This window comes from Schistocerca nitens, chromosome 6, assembly GCF_023898315.1.
Source record: "Schistocerca nitens isolate TAMUIC-IGC-003100 chromosome 6, iqSchNite1.1, whole genome shotgun sequence".
Lineage (NCBI taxonomy): Eukaryota > Metazoa > Arthropoda > Insecta > Orthoptera > Acrididae > Schistocerca > Schistocerca nitens.
Genome location: NC_064619.1, coordinates 628,830,688 through 628,851,194, shown reverse-complemented (window position 1 = coordinate 628,851,194; position 20,507 = coordinate 628,830,688). Strand labels below are relative to the sequence as shown.

The window sequence follows — 20,507 nt, the reverse complement described above, 5'->3', positions numbered from 1 at the left end:
ACAGAAATATACCTATGAAATAAGGAACTCTAGCTGTATCAGTAAAACTGCCTGGAAAATAATGCATAAAGAAGGTGGGAAAGGGAATTCCTGTGAACACAGTGACATAACATTAAAAGAAAATGGTGAAAAAATAAATGACCCAAAAGAAGTGTGTGAGAAATTTATACAAAAGTTCAGTACAGTTGGTACAAATGAAGTCAATATGAAGCCACAAAATTTTAGTCTTGGAAAATCTAGCCAGTCCTTTTATATCCACAGCATTACTGAGAGGGATGTCTTAGCAATCATATCAGCACTTTGACCAAAGATGTCTTGTGGCTGGGATGACATTTCACCTGAACTGCTAAAGGAATGCAGGGATGAATTAGTGAAACCCCTGACTCAATTGATAAATACCTCCCTCAGAAATGGTATATTCCCTGACCTTTTGAAAATTACTGAAATTATACCAGTGCATAAAAAGGGATTAAAAACTGACACTAAAAACTACAGGCCAATATCATTAACCTCAGAACTAGGCAAATTCTTAGAGAGAGTAATACTAAATCAAGTTAAATCATATTTCACCAAACACAATCTGTTAAACAACCTACAACATGGATTTAGAAAAGGGAGATCTACTACAACAGCAGTAGCATATTTTATACATGAAATATTAAATAAGCTGGACAAAAAGTGACAGGGTAATAGGCACTTTCCTAGATATGAGTAAAGCCTTCGATACTGTGAATCATACCATTCTTCTGTGTAAGCTAGAGGAGTATGGGTTGAGAGGACTGGCCTTGAAACTTCTTACTCCCTATTTGAAAGATAGGAAACAGGGTGTAAAGCTAACTTATAGAAATAATGAGCAGCTCCTAACAACCAAATCAACCTTCAGGACACTTCAATGTGGCGTGCCTCAAAGAAGCATACTAGAGCTTTTTCTGTTCCTTGTATATGTAAATAACTTATTTGAACCCCAAAATTGCATGGTTGTAACTTATGCCGATGACATATCCTTCATCAGCTGTGGCAGTCTGCAGCTAACAGTACCAAGATCCGTTTCGATTCTCTGTCCGCATACCTTACAGCAAACAAGCTTCTTGTAAATAAAGACAAAACAGTAATAAGGAAGTTCATCCTCAGTTACATTGCTGCAATAACTGATACTGTGTTTACATCCCCATTGGGTCTTGCACATGCAAATTCACATAAATTTTTTGGCATCGTTGATGATAAACACTTATCATGGAAAGAACATGTAGATAATATTTGCAAGAAAATCAGTAGAAATGTGTATCTACTGAAACAGGTCTCAGCCTTCTTGGGCCACGATACTTTAAGGCAAATACATGTTGGGTCGATTCATCCGCACCTTCAGTATGGTATTGAGATATGGGGTGGGGCATCAGCAGTTCATATGGATAAGACTTTTTAGATTACAAAAAAAGGCAGTAAGAATGGTAGCCAAGGTAAAAAAGAGAGAGCCTTGTAGAGACATCTTCAGAAAATATAAAATTCTTACGGTGTACTCCATGTACATACTGCAGACAGTCATGTCCTGAATTTAATATGACAAACAGTAATGTACACAACTATGATACAGGGGGAAGCGAACATTTTCATAGAATTGTGACCAATAAAAAGGCAACGGACCACAGCCCACATAGAATGGGAGCAATTTTCTACAATGCACTACCCTGTGAACTCAAGAAAGCAAATCTAAATATGCTAAAGAGTAGACTGAAGCAATTATTAACAGAGAAGCGTTGTTCCTCTATAGAGGACTAAGTTGTAGTGCCATCTTAGAAAACAGTGTATATACACAATGTCTCCGATCTATCAGTGGTATGAAAGAATGTAATTATACACTGTATAATGTGTACTGTACTATTATAAAATAAGCTAAATTGTGTTACACTATAGAGGAATCTACTTGTAGTGCCCTTTTGAAAAATAGTGTGTACAGACGTGTCTGATCCATATGTTGTTATGAAAGAATGTAAATATTTTACTGTATATGTGTAAAGTAAGCTAAATTTACCTGACAATGTTCAAAAACTTTTTGTTATATGGACAGAAAATAAATAAATAGAAAACTTAGTCTTCAGTGATTTAGTTACTATCTCAATCTCCCCCGTCAGCATCACAGAGTCATTGCCTGGGTGTTCATTTTGCAAATTTTCTATTAGAAATGAATACAAAACAATTAACTGCATTTCTAGTGAAGTATCGAAAGAATTGCATTTCCATGTGTGAGAGCACCTTTGAAATTATGAAACTGCCATAAAAAAAAACACAAGTGTATAAGTATAGTATCCAAATTAAGAAACATTATACCAGACAATTTCTGTACGTGGGGGCAGCTACTTCATATGTCTACAACACGATTTTGTAAATGTCCCTATGGCAACATCTTTTCATAGCTCTATAGATGGCTATCGTTTTCATCTTCGAAGGAACGTATCAAAACTTCATGCATAATGCAGCTTTTTTTCCCCACATATCTCATTGTTTATGACTTATCTCTTGAAATGTGTGCTATACAACGATGTACTTGTGTAATGTGTATGTGGATACTGTCTGCAAAATATATTGCAAATAGTAGCAAAGACGTTAAAAATTTTAACATCATGCACAATATGGCAGTTTTTCAACTATCTCATTGTTTATGAAGACATATCTCGTGAGCGTCAAATGTTTCATTCCACAAAACAACATTTTAATCATTCAATAAGCCATCAGTTTGGTTTTTACGGAATCTGGAGGGCAGGGGGCAGTTAAAGAGTAAAAGGAAGCATGTAGAACACACAAGCTACAATTATCAAAGAACTTTCTTTGTCTCAATGTCCTAGCCAGAGTTAAACTTCTGGAAGAGAGAGAGAGAGAGAGAGAGAGAGAGAGAGAGTGTTGTGTGTGTGTGTGTGTGTGTGTGTGTGTGTGTGTGTACACACACGCACACACATTTGCGTTTTGGGGCTTACAGTCGTACAACGTTGAGGTCATCAGCACCCTGACACACATTAAAAGGAACAAATGTGGACAGACTTAGCAAAATCTAAGCATACACACACAGAAAGAAGGAAAATGCGGTAGAAGAAAGTAAAACATAAGGAAAGTGAAAACAGAGCATCAATAATGCCACAGGAAATTGTCATTGCCTGGCCACTTACATAAAATAAGGGTGTGCGTGTCACCCTGAGAACCAATAAACACCAACTCCCTAAAATCTTGGTAAAACATTGGACAAGTCACACAACTTTAAAACTTTAACCACATTCGTGTGAGTATTTCCTAAGAGGGATGGCAGATCAGTCGGCAAGTCAACCGCAGCCCGCTGGTCAGAAAATAAAACGCAATTGAATAAAATGTGGAGCACAGTGATCGGGACGCCACAAGCACCACACATTGGAGTGTCCTCTCGCCGGAGCAGGAAGCCATGTGTCATAGGACTGTGGCCTATCCTAAGCCGAGTGAGGAGAAACTCGTCCCATCTACGGGGTTGGAAGGAAGTACACCACACACACGTTGTGGGCTTGACTAAAAGGAGATTATTGCCAGTCATTTCCAGCCACTCATCTTTCCACCGATGCATGACTCATGAGCTCAACAGCGAGGTGACTGCGTACAGGGGGATGGCACAATGAAATACTTGTGAATCTAAACATGCCGTCTTGGCTGCAAGATCTGCCCTATCGTTCCCAGCAATGCCGACATGCCCTGGAACCCAGCTGAAAGCCACCACCTTCCCCAGTCGTCATAGTAGGAGCAGGGCATTTTGAATGGTCTGGATTATTTGATCTGGTGGATACAAACGTCGCAATGAGTGATGGGCACTTAGGGAGTCAGAACAGACAAGAAATTTAGGATGGGAAGAACATCTCATCTGCTCCTGTGCCTGTAAGATTGCAGACAATTCTGCATCAAAGACAGTAAAACGCCTGAGGCAGTCAGACCTTGAGGACACTATCCGGAAAAACAATAGAGCAACCAACGGAATCTGTAAAACATCTATCTGACGACACAATGAGTAGCAATCTATTTTAAGTCATGTTATTCCACTTCAGACTCTCCATTGTTTGAAAGAGTTAAGATTTTCATTTGAACCTAAAGGGAGAAGCTGTGACAAAACTGAAGCATGACTCCCAACAAAACTATGGTATGCAGAGTAAATAAAATAAATTTCATGATCACCATGGCTCACCTCCGATTCAATCATTGACTTCCTGCTCACAAATGCACCAAGAAACAACATTACTACTATGACTAGTCACAGACCACATAAACTTACCCGTGAACGTGAAAATCTTGCTCACGACTACTGACCTATGAGTATATTTGTATTAGTTTCTAATAGGACATAAGTTCAGATTTGTTAACAAGGGACCAGAAATAATTTTTTACCTAATATTAAGTTAAATGTTAAGCATCATTTATACAGTTTATACCACTGATAAACGTTCATCACTGTTCCCCTCTGTTATGAAATACGTACTTGACTTCAGTAATACCTAAAAGGCAACTTCAATTTAACTACCAATGTCAAAGTAATATCTATGCTCACAGTAGGAATATTAACGAGGTGAGCATTCATGATTTTTATTGCCAACATACAATGCACCCGATTTCACTTGGCTGTGATATTTATGTATGAAAAATAACTATACCCCATTTCACACATTTTGATTTGTATTTGTAGCAGTATCAATTAATCACTATTACAGGAACTAATAAATGTATACAAACAGGACAAATGTGTAATATTAAGTTTCAGTCTCAGTGTGCAATGTAAAGACTCCACATTGTACCAATTCAATGCAGCATCGGGAATCTAAGGACAAATGTTCTCAATTTTCAGGACAGAGTAATGCAAATTCTATGAATTATTCATAAATTGGACATCAGCAGTAATTTTACTGTAGAAGTATGAAGAGAGTGCTAAGATGACTGTTTCCAAGTGTAAAGAGAAACCAGGGACCTTCAACAGAAATGGTCCTTTTTTTGTGTGAACTGGGCTGGAGAGTTCCATTTTGGAGTTCACAACTGCGGAAATATACCCACACAATTCAAATATGTGCAAGGGAAGGGGGGGATATTTACATATGTTAGATGAGCATATGCTCTCTGACCCCTAACTGCCCACCTGCAAGTGAAATGTTATATGGTGAAAGATATCTTCTCCACCAAGAAAGAAACTCCTAAACTGCATCATGTGTTGAACACATTTCTGAGAAAGCAGCAGATGTCATGGAGAAATATCTTCAAGACAATCTCAGTAGACTGCACTTAAAGCAGCAGTGTGATCACACATAATGGAGTTATAACACCAACCAGTGATGACACTATGAAGGTCGTAGCTGCCTCAATAAAGTTTAAGCACTGCAGACCGTGCAGCAAGGGACTCAACGGTAAACACACAGAACTACCAAAAGAATTACAGTGGATCTATTGGGACAATTGAAGTAGCAGGCAGGACAGGTAAGGTACATAATTTACCCTGCTGCCATACATGTACTGAAATCACACTGGAATTACACTGTCTTAAGTAAGCAGTAATACATAGGACTGAAGGGAAGGAGAAAAGGGAAGGATTCAAGACTGCAATGAGTGAAAACCATCATAAAATGACAGACTTACAAATGGAAAAACACGTAAGAACTGCTAAGAGATTTAATAGGCTGCAGAGAGGCAGTTAACAATAAGAAAAAAAGCCAGCAGTGTTGACATGTTTCTTCTTCCACAATATTACAGAATGTTATCTTTTGCCTGGATTATGCCCAGACTGGCACTTTGTGCAAATACAATACAGTGAAACCTCTTTATAAAGTTCCTTCATACAATGTTTTCTTTCATTTTTTGCAGTCCCAAGAACTACCCAGTGGTGCACAAACAACAAACTCAAGGTAACCGAAAACAAAACAACCTACACACCGCTGAAGGGTATCTTGCACAGGAACCAAACAATCAAAATCAGGGACACAAACCAGTACTTACACGCTACCTTGGAGTATACATAGACGAATGATTGAACTTTCATGAACACATACAAATATGCACAGACAAAGCAGAAAAAATACTTCATAAACTGGCAAGGTTAAACTCTGAGCAATTCAGACTACCCCTGTCAGTTACACAGACATACCATTGTGCTCTCTTTGAGTCAGTACTATGCTTTGCTGCACAGCACATGGGCCTACAGACTAAGTCTTTCCACCAACAGAACTGTCGTATGTCATGGGCAAAGAAGCGTCCTGCTTCGATTAACAGGGGGGGGTGTGGGGGGGGGGGCCTTGCAGCACAATGTCAGTCAATGCACTATGCGTTGTGATGGTAATCTTTCCAATACATATAACTATCACATACCGTGCAGCAATGTACTGGCTTAAGATGAGGAGACCAGGTTCAGCAGATCAATGGTGTACCATATGAGACAACATGCCAACTCGGAGCATGGCAAGTGGATACCTGGCAGAGCGAATGGGACAATAGCGATAAGGGCCACCGAGTCTACAACTTCCAGGATATCAGGGAAGACAAACTAAAGGGTATTGATCCCAGCTGTGGTATGATACACTTCCTCACAGGCCATGGCCCTTATCCCACACACCTGAGCCGCGCGAGTCTGCGACAGACTGCTAGATGCACATGCGGGGAAGAAGGTTCCCCGGAACACATTGTCCTCTTCTGCGGGATGCACACTAACATAAGACACACGTCAAACGTCAACCACCTGAACATACGAAATGAACTGTACCACCGTACTACACAACCTGGACCAGTGTACTGAACTAAACACACTGACCAATGAAACTTGCAAGATCCTACATATAGAATACCTAGGTAATAGACCCTACAGAAGATAAGTCTGTTTACTATGTCAGCAGAGTGCCCATGGGATGGATGACAACACTAACACCCTTAGTCAAGAAGATACAGACACTGACTTTGGCAACAACACAGATACTTAGGTGTGTCACACTGATGACCAATAGTGGCAACCTGCGTGACAGTACAAATGGTCCAGAACAGCTGATATGAGGTGCACATGATCAAACACATTTAAACAAAACAAGCAGCACCACAACTGTAAGTATGTAAATATTCAGCAGCATCTCCATGTCCAACGAAAGGTCAGTAGCAATCTAAACGGAGCTTAAAGTTAGGCAACTCTTCCAGGGACCTACACCACCTGGTGAGCGGTGACGCACGGCCTGGACAGAAGGAACTTAATTGTGGTCCCCCTTAGGTGAGCCCAACCCGACGGATACATTAATGTAGATAGGGGAAAACCACTCTCCAGGCTGGGTTGTTTGCATAGCCGGGAGATGCTAACAATCACTGGACTGTTTAACAGAATGAGCTAAGTAGGCTCGACATGGAGTGCTTACCTGTTTTCTTTTTGTTCTCATGTTAGCTTAATGATTTTTTTGTATTTCATCTTCCAACTTCTATTATATTAATTCTAAGGTTTCTTAACAATGCTATGCAAAATAAAAAACAAATAGAGCCTGCCTCCATGTGGCAGGAAATGGTGTGAGTGGGGACAGGAGTCAGGGTGGTATTATCAACCACTCTGTGCCCCGAACCCAGTAACAGCGGCCAAGAGGCATATACAGACCCACTTTAAGAAATAAGAGGGTGGGTCATTAAAAATAGCAGCAAGTGAATAAAAATTCCCAACCAAGAGCACATGTACACAGTGCTAAATTTTCCTCTGAACTACATTCCATCTATGCCAACAGTTCCTAAACTGTATTTTTGAAACCCTACTCAATTATTTCCCTCTTTATAACTGTTAAGCCACTGGATGTAGATGCTTTATTTTCCGTCCTGTTGATTTGCACAGGCTCCGAAAGACCGTGTCCAGGGAGATTAACATTCGTGTCATTCCCTTAGTTTAAGCACATGTGCTTGTCTTGTTGGTACAATTCTATTTTTTTAGGTTGAGCAAATGCCTGTAGTGATAACAGTGTAGTGCAGGAAGTTAGAGGTTGGCAATGTAATGTTTCTGGTAGAGTTTTCATTGAGCAGTGGACATTGCTGAGAAGTGAAGATGATTTCTGTTTATCATGAAACAAGTAGAGGCCAATTCTAGGTATGTACAAGTTTTGTCAGTTCATAGATTTTTTGGGAAAGTTTGACAAAAGTTGTGTTTTACTGTTTAATTATTGAAGTATTTCTTTTGCTACTTTTTTTAATTTGTACCCTTTACTGTGTTTTCTGTAACATATCCTTGGTAAAATTTTGCTAGATCCTAATTATCAACTGGAAGTCTTTCTCTGTATGGTGTCCAGAATTCTTGGCAACTTAAAAACCATTATCTAGAGGTTTCACTGTATACATATACCAATGATCAGAGCCTGTTTATACATACCAGAGTTTACCATGGACAATATAAAGGAAATTTTCAGACATGCGCCTGACACTGAGTACATGGCTCCATGTATCAGGACTGGATGAATAATTTAATTTTGTTCAGAATTATAAATAGTGTCTGTAATATTTAGGTATGTGATGCTATTGCAGATACAAGGAAAATATTGTCACACGATGGAGAAAATAAGACCAACACCAACCAGAAACACACGACTGGTGCAACATGGGCTGCAGATGGAGGAAAAGGAATGTTGAGAAAATACAGCTGCTAAAAAGACAAATAAGACGTTTTCTAGTGGTAAAGGACTTCACTAAACTTACATAAATGTCAAACAATCACCTGCAAATGAGCCTTTGTGCCATGTTAAGTAAAATTTTTAAGTTAACTACTGAAGACCTAAAATTTTCAATGTTTCTACAGTGTATTAATTACACATTTTGTCATTGCCTTTTTATAATACACCAAAAAGATAGGTCAGTACCATCAGAAGTTCATAGAAAGTTACACATTTATTCCAGTTATAAAAACCTAATTAATTACCACTGTATTTAAATCCCTTGATAAAACATGCGAAACATACCTGCTATTCTACACAAAGAATTTTTGTATTCCACATGTGGTACAAGAGAGAGTTCCTTAAACTCAACAAGTATGTTATAGAAAGGTCTAAGCCCCGTTGTGAACAATGGGAATGGGTTAATACAAAATAAGACATTCAAAATAATTTTTTTAACTTTTTATTGAGTTTTACTAACTACAATACCTAATGCTCAGGCTTTTAATAGTTGTTTCTAAGACTAAGCACAAAATGTATCATAATAGAAAAACCAAATATTCAAACTAGGCAAAATTACAAAACAGTATGCAAAAATAGACATTTGAAGAAATCACACAAAAACAGACTCCATGAGAATGACCTCCTCCTCACTCATACAGAAAGGACAAGAACTCTCAAGGCAGCTAGTAATGGCCAATATTAGAAGGTGATAATTTTAGTCAGTAAAGATTAAACTAATGTACAAAGGATGGATTAGTTGACAGGTTTTGAAGATTGAAAAACCATCAGTCTCCTTGAATCTTTACTACAAGGTGTGTTTTCAAAAATTCTAGACACTACATCCAATGGAAAACTTGGAGGCCTTCCCAAGACATTAATGGCACTTAAAAGCAGCAGTGGTCTCTGTGCATTTACTAGTATCAATCTGTAATGGTGTTATTACTACTAACATTCTCTCTTTGGAGTCAGATTTTGAAAAATTTAACATAATACACGCACATTAATTATACTGCTGAATAGTCAAAATAATTACAGAAAAATTATTTTCAATAGGGCTAAGAGAATAAAATCTCCATGATTGTTTAGTTATTTGTCAAATGCTTTTTCTTCAGCATAAAATCATCACAGAAGCTAGCTCGTGCTTTACTTATTTTATTACTCTCTCTCACTCTCATATGTGGCTTTGAATATAAATTTTCGCAGATTTAAGCAATACAACACTTATTTGCAATGATGCTAGGTGAGTAAATATTTATAAACAGAAAAACTGTATGAATTCACAGTTACGCAAATATAGGCCACTCACTGATTATCTTGGGACCTTACAGGTTAACCTCAAAAGCGGGAGTTCAACATTTAATCTCACTAAACTCCAAATATGCTTTATCATCTGCTGCTCTGGAATGGCCCCTTTTCATTATACAAGGAGGTGAAAAAAGGCAGTGAATTTTCAACATTTAATCCGCAGGACCAGCAATTTGATTGCCACCATCTTCTCCCTAGATGAGATCGCTCATGGTGCCGCTTGTTGCCTTTTTCATAAAAACAAGGAAAGCAACAATGTATTTTCATTACCATTACACATGAAGCTAAGTTTAGATTATTACACGACTATTTTGAAATTTTTGAACAATGAACTACACACAAAAGTAGACAAACATTTAGAGGGAAGTTATGGCTGGAAATCGACATTTTTATCACCATTTAACTATATCATTTTAAATGAAGTGTCCACAACGTATTTATTTCTTATATGAAGCGGCTCAATGAACGAGACGAAAGCTTGTCTGTTGCTGATTCGGCGGGGAAGAGGGAGCTGGGCAGGCTGTGTGTGAAGGCCAACTAGCCAGAGGAAGCAGTGTGCTGTTCCTCAGACTGGCTGCTCAGTCGCTCCTTATTCTGCCGAACCATTTCTGCTCTGCGTTCCTGGAAAAGATGACACCATCAACTTAGTGCGAAATGTTTAAGAAGTTAAGATCTGGCAGTCTGTTGACAAAAAAAAGAGTCAAGTGCCCAAGAGCCAAGAGACAGTACAATACAAACAAATTTTGTGCATTTATGAATATTATCAGATGCCTTAAAGTAAAGTCATTTCAGACTGAATTGTCTACTAGGAAGTGGAAAGACCAGGAGGGAAGGAGGGAGGGGGGGGGGGAGAAGAGAGAGAGAGAGAGAGAGAGAGAGAGAGAGAGAGAGAGAGAGAGAGAGAGAGAGAGAGAGAGAGAGAGATCATGCTAGAGTTTTATGGGTGTCTAAATCCAAATTGTGTTAATATACTGCACTGGCCACTAAAGAAATACATTGTATTTGTGATCTCAAATTAACTTTTTTTTAATTCATGTAAATAAGTAGTAATTGTCATTAACTATTAAATGTTAAAGACGAATTTTCCTTATCTTACACCTAAACATTACATGTTTTTGTCAATGACTGCTGATAGATCTACTGGTATGACGTGCAGTGCATGAACTTGTGAAAATACAGTTTATTTGTTCTGACTAATTGTGGAAATAATTTAGTAACATTAAAGAAGCGCAATGTCACTGACAAGAGGTCTGATGGACAGATTTTAAGTATGTCGAAGACTATATTTGTGAAATTATTAACTGACAAAGCCTTCACATTTCAATAAAAAGATTTAATACATGCAAGGACAGTTAGAGAGACATGCAGTATGAATAAGCATAGAAACAATTAGCACTGTTATTGCAGAAGTAATAAATGCGGTCACTTAAGTTTCCTCAGTAATTTGAACTCTGTGATAAATTCTATGCAATCTGACACTTCAGGAATTACCTCCCATTATGCAGTGCAGTTATGGCAACTTCAAATCAGCACATCCTTGTTTAGAGTATATAGCTTTCAGGAATTTTCCCCTTTTACAAAAGTTTTGCAAGGGAGTAGTATACCCTGACAGAAGTGCCCAACAATAGAGAAAATTGAAGAGAAACAGAAATTAAACTGCAGAATTTACATTAAGCTCACAATGTTTGATATTTCATTATAATTGATCTTTCACAATCCCAAAACTAGCACTACTTTAACATTTTGTTCATGTAATAAGCATGTTGTGGAGTTTCAATTTCAGATAAAATTGAAGGCATTTAAAAGAATATTGTGTGTGCCCTACCTTTCAGTTCTTCTGTACAAATAAATGCTTGAAAAATTTAATCTATCTTAAATATTTTCTGTCAGCACTAGTTTAACCCTTTGAATGTCAAGTTAACGATCGATCGTCACCCCCTACTGACACTAATACTGTCAGGGAGTCGATTAGTCTTGTTTGGCCTACAGAATCAGGCACTAGATGGTGTTAGCATGCTGATTACAGATGCTCTTTGCCTCGAGCTACGTGTAAGTCGATAGCTATCAACAACTGAGCATCATTTCGGTGAAGTATTAGCATTCAATTATTCCACTTTTGCATAGTTTGTTTATTGACGCCATGTTTCGCAGTACATGGTTACATTCTGTTATTGCATTCTACGTTCTTGTTTTTGCACAGTACTGTTATTCATCATTGTTTCTGTGTGTTTTTCTTCACGTTACGAGTTTACAGTTTGTTTATTTTCTCCGCTTTTTGTGAAAAATGCGACCGACACCCAGCCACACCAGAGGACTTACTGATGTTGAAATTTGTGAACTTTTAGAATGTAATAGTGATACAGAGTGTTTTAGCGAAAGTAGCAACAGTTCAGAAACTGACAGTGATTTACTTGACGATAATATGAAGGAAAGTGAAGATGAAATGGAAGATGTACAATACACTGAAGTAACTGCACCTGAAACACTACAGCCATTACCACATCCATTTCAAGAGCTGCTAGGACCAAAACATATGCTGCCAGCAGGATCTCCTGTGATTGAATATTTCAATCTATTCTTTACTACAACGTTGCTGCAGCTTATTGTAACTGAAACAAATCACTCAACTAAACAGTTTATAACTCAACATGCTACGTTGTCCAAACCGTATAAGAAATGGAAGAATGTGACAAGCACCGAGATAAGAGGTTTCATCGCTTGCTTACTAAATATGGGAGTCTATAAAAGGCCCACAATGCTCTCATACTGGAGCACAAAACCATCACAGGCATTTCCATGGTTTGGTAAAAGGTTTTCTGCCCACCGATTTAGGCATCTTATGAAATTCTTTCGTCTTGTGGATAGTGAGAAATGTCCAGCACCAGGCCATCCTGATTATGACCCATGTATCAGGTACCACCCCTTGGTAGATCATGCTAATATATTTAGACATCATTACACACCTTATGAACAACTTTGGATTGATGAGAGTCTAGTTGCAACTAAATGTCACTTCCCTATTACAATATTTGCCAAACAAACATCACCGCCGATGGGGAATCAAATTCTAGATGCTGTGCGACTAAAACGGCACTGTTGTTGTGGGTTTTACACTTACAGAGGTGCCAAAAGCCAATAAGATAAGGTTGAGACCGCAAGACATGGCTTAGGTTACTGTGTTGTCCAGAAGTTACTGTGTGCAATTATTTGAACAAGGGATCTATCTTTGTGGACAACTTTTCATGTCAGTACCACTTTTAAAAGTCTTAAAAACTAGGTACATACATTACTGGCACTGTAAGAAAGAAAGAGGAAATATTTGCCAGAGCAATTTAGAAAAAAAAATTTGGAATTGGGGAAAAGATGTAAGTCAGGCCTGGTACTAGCATGTGCATACCAAGAGACAAAATTTCTTGTGTACCTCTTTTCTCTTACTGTCAAGTGAAGTTGGTGCTGGTGACATTTAAGTCCAAAATAAAAATAAAACAGTAAAAAAGCCAGAAATAATACACCAGTAGAACCAGTATATGGGTGGAACAGACACATCCGACACGATGCTGTCTGCGTATTTGGATGAAAGGCGAACTCTCTGTTACTGGAAGAAGGCAGCTCTTAATGTCAAGAATGGTGCTGAGCTCTTACATATTATACAAAGAGCATAATAAAGGAAGGAAAGTTGTTTCCAGATATGTATATACTGTAATGATAATTGAAGCCTTGTCAGATGAATGGCTGCAAGAAAAACATCCAATTCGTGGTTCTCTGGGTTTGATAAAACTTCCAGAGAAGAAAGAGTCAAGATGCAGAGTGTGTACTAGTGAGGGAAGGAAAAGAAGGTCAAGAACTGTTTGTAATAGATGTAATAAGGGGTTGCACGGTGAATGTTTTCCTAATCACAAATGCTAAGTCATACTGTACACATGGAAATTCTGTAATAAATAATTATCTTTCTAAATAATAACACAAATTTCATATGCCTCATGTCATTTTACTCAGAAATGTGTGTAGATCCTATGGACTGCAGTTAGCCTTCTTAAATTGAAGCACGGTGTTGGATATATAGAATCAGTCAAAATTATAATATTAAAAAAAAATATTTTATTTGGACTGTCACAATCAAATTCATTTGAAACATTACCATGATCTGTGTAAGCCATAATATTCTACATACTTTTATGGACAAGTGGTAATTTTTTCATATTTTTAAAGTGAATAGTGTGTGAAATATAGCAATTTAAATGGAATGTAGCATAACGGTATAAATATGCAAGACATTTTTAGCACACACCACTCCAAATCAGCTGACTGCAGAAGGGTTAAACATATGCAAACCTCACCTTTACTGGAAGATTTATTTCCCCACATTCAAATGCAAAGTTTTGCTACCTATTATCAGGACAAACGAGACCTCCACATAAGTTTAAATAAATATTCATTCCATCCCCCTCACCCCAATCCAGCAGCCACACACGTGGATGCCAACAAAGACAGACTGACAGGGTTCAATCTACACACTAACATTCTCATGAATGTTTGACTTTTTTTTTTTTTTTTTTTACACAAAATAATTAGCTGAAGTCCTGTGAAAAGTAACACACACATCTGAACAGCTAGTATTGAAGCAAAGATTTATTTAAACAATATATCAGCATCAATACAATTTCCTACCCTTGTCACCAATAACTTTATTCTATCTTCAATTGCAGTTTCATATGGATTCTGAGCCCTCTTCTAGTCAAATAAGAGTTCACCTCAGAAAATGTTTCCAAATACGAAACCATTCCATTTAAGATTAGGAAATTTGCAAATAGAGGTTTTCTGAAGAAATATGCATAAATTATGGTTTCTGGTATTATAGGAACCTGTGCTATGTCACTGAAGTTGCTAACGGTGTATTTTTCACACCACCACCACCACCACACACACACACACACACACACACACACACACACACACACACACACACACACACACACACACCAGATTTTATCATGCAGACACAGAATAATAAAATTTGTTAAATAACACAGTAAAGCTGAACATTTAAGCATGCAAACTGTACATGCAAGCTAATGAAAATTCAATATACTTCATGACGTACATTTTCTCTGACGATTTCAAGCTTCTTTTGTATCTCCTTTTCACGGTTTAACTCTGCTATTTCTAGACGTTCCTTTAGTCTCTCCTGCACCTTCTTGCCTTGATTCTCGTTTACTTGTTGAACCTCCGCAAGCTTCACAAGATTCTGTTACAGATTTGAGAACATGCAAAGTCCATACATGGTGCAGAGGTGCAAAACACATTACCAAATGAAAGATCACAACTTTCAACTAATTTCAAAACTGGGAATTAGTTAGGAACATGCATAAGAAAATACCTGGTACAAGGTAAAGTTAGTATACATTAAAGTTACAAGGGGGGGCATATACTAGAAGAATAAATAATTCACAAAGATAAAGATCTGTAACAAATCAAATCTCCTACAAAATACTTTTGTAAACATAGTTTGCAAGCTGTTTTCAATGATAGTGCATGCTCTTTCACAGGTTATATTTTTAAGTAGATTTAATTGTCTACATAATAGATTAGTCACCTAAATAACACTGTCTGAACTCTATGCTATCCAAAAACTACACCCAATATTAAGTAGGGGGAGTGATTCAGCCCAAACAAATCTATAACACCTAAGTTAATGGTACAATTATCACACAGGAAGTTTGCCGGAACATTCTAAGTATCACACCACTAGTGTTGCCAAAAACCCTAAAATATATTTAAGTACTGACAATAGGAAGTAAGACATTTTCATTTGCCTCAAACGGAATTTATGTACAGTTCTTTCCACAGAAATGCCACTAACATATATACATCATTAAGAACAAATAATTACTTTTTGATAAATTTACCAATGAATTACTTACGTGATTACGCAGTTTCTCCAGCTGTTCTCTTTCCATTTCCTCACGTCTTTGTTGTGCCAGATCTAACTTTTGCTGGATCTGACTTTCAAGCTGAGTTATTTTCTCCTGCATACCATTGCGCACTCGTTCTACATGGTCCTCCTGGTTACATCAGACTCAATACTAAGTCCACAAATAACATGCAACATTCATTCAGTAATGTTCAAATGTTAAGACAGCTTGCTTCAGCAATAAGGAAACCAAAAAACAATTTTCACCAAACAGGAATACAATTCCATTATCTAGAAACATTTTATCTGTGGGAAAATTTTCTACAACAGAGCCCAGATTTTTTCCATTTAAACATTTCTTATCTCACTGATATTTAAGGAAATAGCGGCAATTCACTAATTACTTTTCACATTCCATTATATTCATAATTTAATATTTTATCATTTATTTACTGCTCTTTTGACAGTAAAATTTTAACGAGTGTTAGAAATACTGTATACTCTGTATTGTACTTCATGGAAACAATATGACACTGAACTGCAGAACAAGAAGCAGCCCTTACCAACTGCTCAGCAGGTACCTTGCGAAAAATACTGCAGTATACTAAAAATGATATAGACTGGATGTAAGGCAAGGCAAGTAACATAACGCTCACTTTCAAAGCAGGGGACAAATCTGACAAGCTTCTATTCATATCGAAATTACTGTATCAGTGTCATTATTTGTGAACAAACTGTAGCATACTGCCCCATATTCACTAACCACTAACTACATTGACCACTATTTAGATTAGTGAACTCAAGACTTAAAAATTTCAGCCTTCCATTACAAGGGGGTATCTAGAAGTTTTAATTATCACTCTGAAATTATTATGTTATAATCATGAAATTGTCAGTTAAATTTCTTTCCTCTTTTCTTCATAGAGTGCCAGAACTACAATCGAGAATGAGATGTCTACTGGTTATGGAAATGACTGCCCATCTTACGACACTACTGCGACGTGGCAAAGTATCTCCAAACTGGAGATATGTCCCTGACAGATGAGCCAAGGGCACAAGTTGGCTGTGAAGATCACACTTTCAGATTTTTATGGCTGCTTTGTAGTCACCCACACACATTACCTTGCTAAGGGTCACACTATCACTGGCATATACTACAACATTCTTCTGGAAAACTACGATTAAGAGATTCTGCAGTATACTCTGGAGAGGTGTTCATCTTGTGGCTTACAATGGACCAGCTGACTCATGTTGCAGATGACAAAATCTTATGTGGCTTCAAGATCCTGCAGCATCCAATTTAGTCTCCCACTCCCACTCTCACATCAAACTACTTTTCTTGTTCCCAGAAATGAATCCGTTGCATAGTCACCAGTTTGAAAACAGAACAGGTCATTAGTGAAGCATAAGGGCACTTAAATGCAAAATCTGCAGACTTCTACAAATATATTTGCAATGTTAAGAAATGCTAGGAAAATGTATTAATCTGGATGGTGACTATGCTGAGAAGGATTAATAATAGTAAATCAACACAAACTATTACATTCTTTGAAGGTTGGTAATCGGAACTTAGCAATAACCCCTTGTACAGCTGTAAGCTTATACAGGGTGTTACAAAAAGGTACGGCCAAACTTTCAGGAAACATTCCTCACACACAAAGAAAGAAAATGTTATGTGGACATGTGTCCTGAAATGCTTACTTTCCACGTTAGAGCTCATTTTATTACTTCTCTTCAAATCACATTAATCATGGAATAGAAACACACAGCAACAGAACATACCAGCGTGATTTCAAACACTTTGTTACAGGAAATGTTCAAAATGTCCTCTGTTAGCGAGGATACATGCATCCACCCTCCGTCGCATGGAATCCCTGATGCGCTGATGCAGCCCTGGAGAATGGCGTATTGTATCACAGCCGTCCACAACACGAGCCCGAAGAGTCGCTACATTTGGTACCGGGGTTCCGTAGACAAGAGCTTTCAAATGCCCGCATAAATGAAAGTCAGGAGGGTTGATGTCAGGAGAGCGTGGAGGCCATGGAATTGGTCCGCCTCTACCAATCCATCGGTCACCGAATCTGTTGTTGAGAACCGTACGAACACTTCGACTGAAATGTGCAGGAGCTCCATCGTGCATGAACCACATGTTGAATATGGAGGTTAATAGGAATATAAAAAAAGGGAGGAAGGTTTATCTGTTTAGCAAGAGTAATACAAGGCAGATTTCAGACCACCTAACAGATCAAAACGAAAATTTCTGTTCAGACACTGACAATGTTGAGTGTTTATGGAAAAAGTTCAAGGCAATCATAAAATGCGTTTTAGACAGGTACGTGCCGAGTAAAACTGTGAGGGACGGGAAAAACCCACCGTGGTACAACAACAAAGTTAGGAAACTACTGCGAAAGCAAAGAGAGCTTCACTCCAAGTTTAAACACAGCCAAAACCTCTCAGACAAACAGAAGCTAAGCGATGTCAAAGTTAGCGTAAGGAGGGCTATGCGAGAAGCGTTCAGTGAATTCGAAAGTAAAATTCTATGTACAGACTTGACAGAAAATCCTAGGAAGTTCTGGTCTTACGTTGAATCAGTAAGTGGCTCGAAACAGCATATCCAGACACTCCGGGATGATGATGGCATTGAAACAGAGGATGACACGCGTAAAGCTGAAATACTAAACACCTTTTTCCAAAGCTGTTTCACAGAGTAAGACCGCACTGCAGTTCCTTCTCTAAATCCTCGCACAAACAAAAAAATGGCTGACATCGAAATAAGTGTCCAAGGAATAGAAAAGCAACTGGAATCACTCAACAGAGGAAAGTCCACTGGACCTGACGGGATACCAGTTCGATTCTACACAGAGTACGCGAAAGAACTTGCCCCCCTTCTAACAGCCCTGTACCGCAAGTCTCTAGAGGAACGGAGGGTTCCAAATGATTGGAAAAGAGCACAGGTAGTCCCAGTCTTCAAGAAGGGTCGTCGAGCAGATGCGCAAAACTATAGACCTATATCTCTGACGTTGATCTGTTGTAGAATTTTAGAACATGTTTTTTGCTCGAGTATCATGTCGTTTTTGGAAACCCAGAATCTACTATGTAGGAATCAACATGGATTCCGGAAACAGCGATCGTGTGAGACCCAACTCGCGTTATTTGTTCATGAGACCCAGAAAATATTAGATACAGGCTCCCAGGTAGATGCTATTTTTCTTGACTTCCGGAAGGCGTTCCACACAGTTCCACACTGTCGCCTGATAAACAAAGTAAGAGCCTACGAAATATCAGACCAGCTGTGTGGCTGGATTGAAGATTTTTTAGCAAACAGAACACAGCATGTTGTTATCAATGGAGAGACGTCTACAGACGTTAAGGTAACCTCTGGCGTGCCACAGGGGAGTGTTATGGGACCATTGCTTTTCACAATATATATAAATGACCTAGTAGATAGTGTCGGAAGTTCCATGCGGCTTTTCGCGGATGATGCTGTAGTATACAGAGAAGTTGCAGCATTCGAAAATTGTAGCAAAATGCAGGAAGATCTGCAGCGGATAGGCACTTGGTGCAGGGAGTGGCAACTGTCCCTTAACATAGACAAATGTAATGTATTGCGAATACATAGAAAGAAGGATCCTTTATTGTATGATTATATGATAGCGGAACAAACACTGGTAGCAGTTACTTCTGTAAAATATCTGGGAGTATGCGTGCGGAACGATTTGAAGTGGAATTATCATATAAAATTAATTGTTGGTAAGGCGGGTGCCAGGTTGAGATTCATTGGGAGAGTGCTTAGAAAATTTAGTCCAGCAACAAAGGAGGTGGCTTACAAAACACTCGTTCGACCTATACTTGAGTATTGCTCATCAGTGTGGGATCCGTACCAGATCGGGTTGACGGAGGAGATAGAGAAGATCCAAACAAGAGCGGCGCGTTTCATCACAGGGTTATTTGGTAACCGTGATAGCGTTACGGAGATGGTTAATAAACTCAAGTGGCAGACTCTGCAAGAGAGGCGCTCTGCATCGCGGTGTAGCTTGCTCGCCAGGTTTCGAGAGGGTGCGTTTCTGGATGAGGTATCGAGTATATTGCTTCCCCCTACTTATACCTCCCGAGGAGATCACGAATGTAAAATTAGAGAGATTCGAGCGCGCACGGAGGCTTTCAGACAGTCGTTCTTCCCACGAACCATACGCGACTGGAACAGGAAAAGGAGGTAATGACAGTGGCACGTAAAGTGCCCTCCGCCACACACCGTTGGGTGGCTTGCGGAGTATGAATGTAGATGTAGATGTAGATGTTGTGTCGTACTAGTAAAGGCAGATGTTCTAGCAGCACAGGTAGAGAATCCCGTATGAAATCATGATAACATGATCCACTGAGTGTAGGTGGAAGAACATGGGGCCCAATCAAGAAACCACCAACAATGCCTGCCCAAACGTTCACAGAAAATCTGTGTTGATGACGTTATTGCACAATTGCGTGCGGATTCTCGTCAGCCCACACATGTTGATTGTGAACATTTACAATTTGATCACGTTGGAATGAAGCCTCATCTGTAAAGAGAACATTTGCACTGAAGTGAGGATTGACACATTGTTGGATGAACCATTCACAGAAGTGTACCCGTGGAGGCCAATCAGCTGCTGATAGTG

General features: G+C 38.6%; 1 protein-coding gene across 4 annotated transcripts in view; it reads right to left on the bottom strand.

Annotated features, from left to right (window-relative positions):
• Positions 1 to 9,083: 9,083 nt before the first annotated feature.
• LOC126262243 (golgin subfamily A member 6-like protein 2) overlaps positions 9,084 to 20,507 on the bottom strand; it is a 42,030-nt gene continuing 30,606 nt past the window's right edge. For 2 of the 4 annotated variants that reach the window (XM_049958720.1, XM_049958719.1), the window contains exons 6-8: positions 15,866 to 16,006; positions 15,046 to 15,189; positions 9,084 to 10,565 (exon numbers count right to left, since the gene is read on the bottom strand). In XM_049958720.1, coding sequence (XP_049814677.1) covers positions 10,482 to 10,565; positions 15,046 to 15,189; positions 15,866 to 16,006 — 369 coding nt within the window. In that variant the 3' untranslated portion in view covers positions 9,084 to 10,481. The remainder of the gene's footprint in view (positions 10,566 to 15,045; positions 15,190 to 15,865; positions 16,007 to 20,507) is intronic. The other 2 variants (XM_049958722.1, XM_049958723.1) reach the window with 2 other exon arrangements.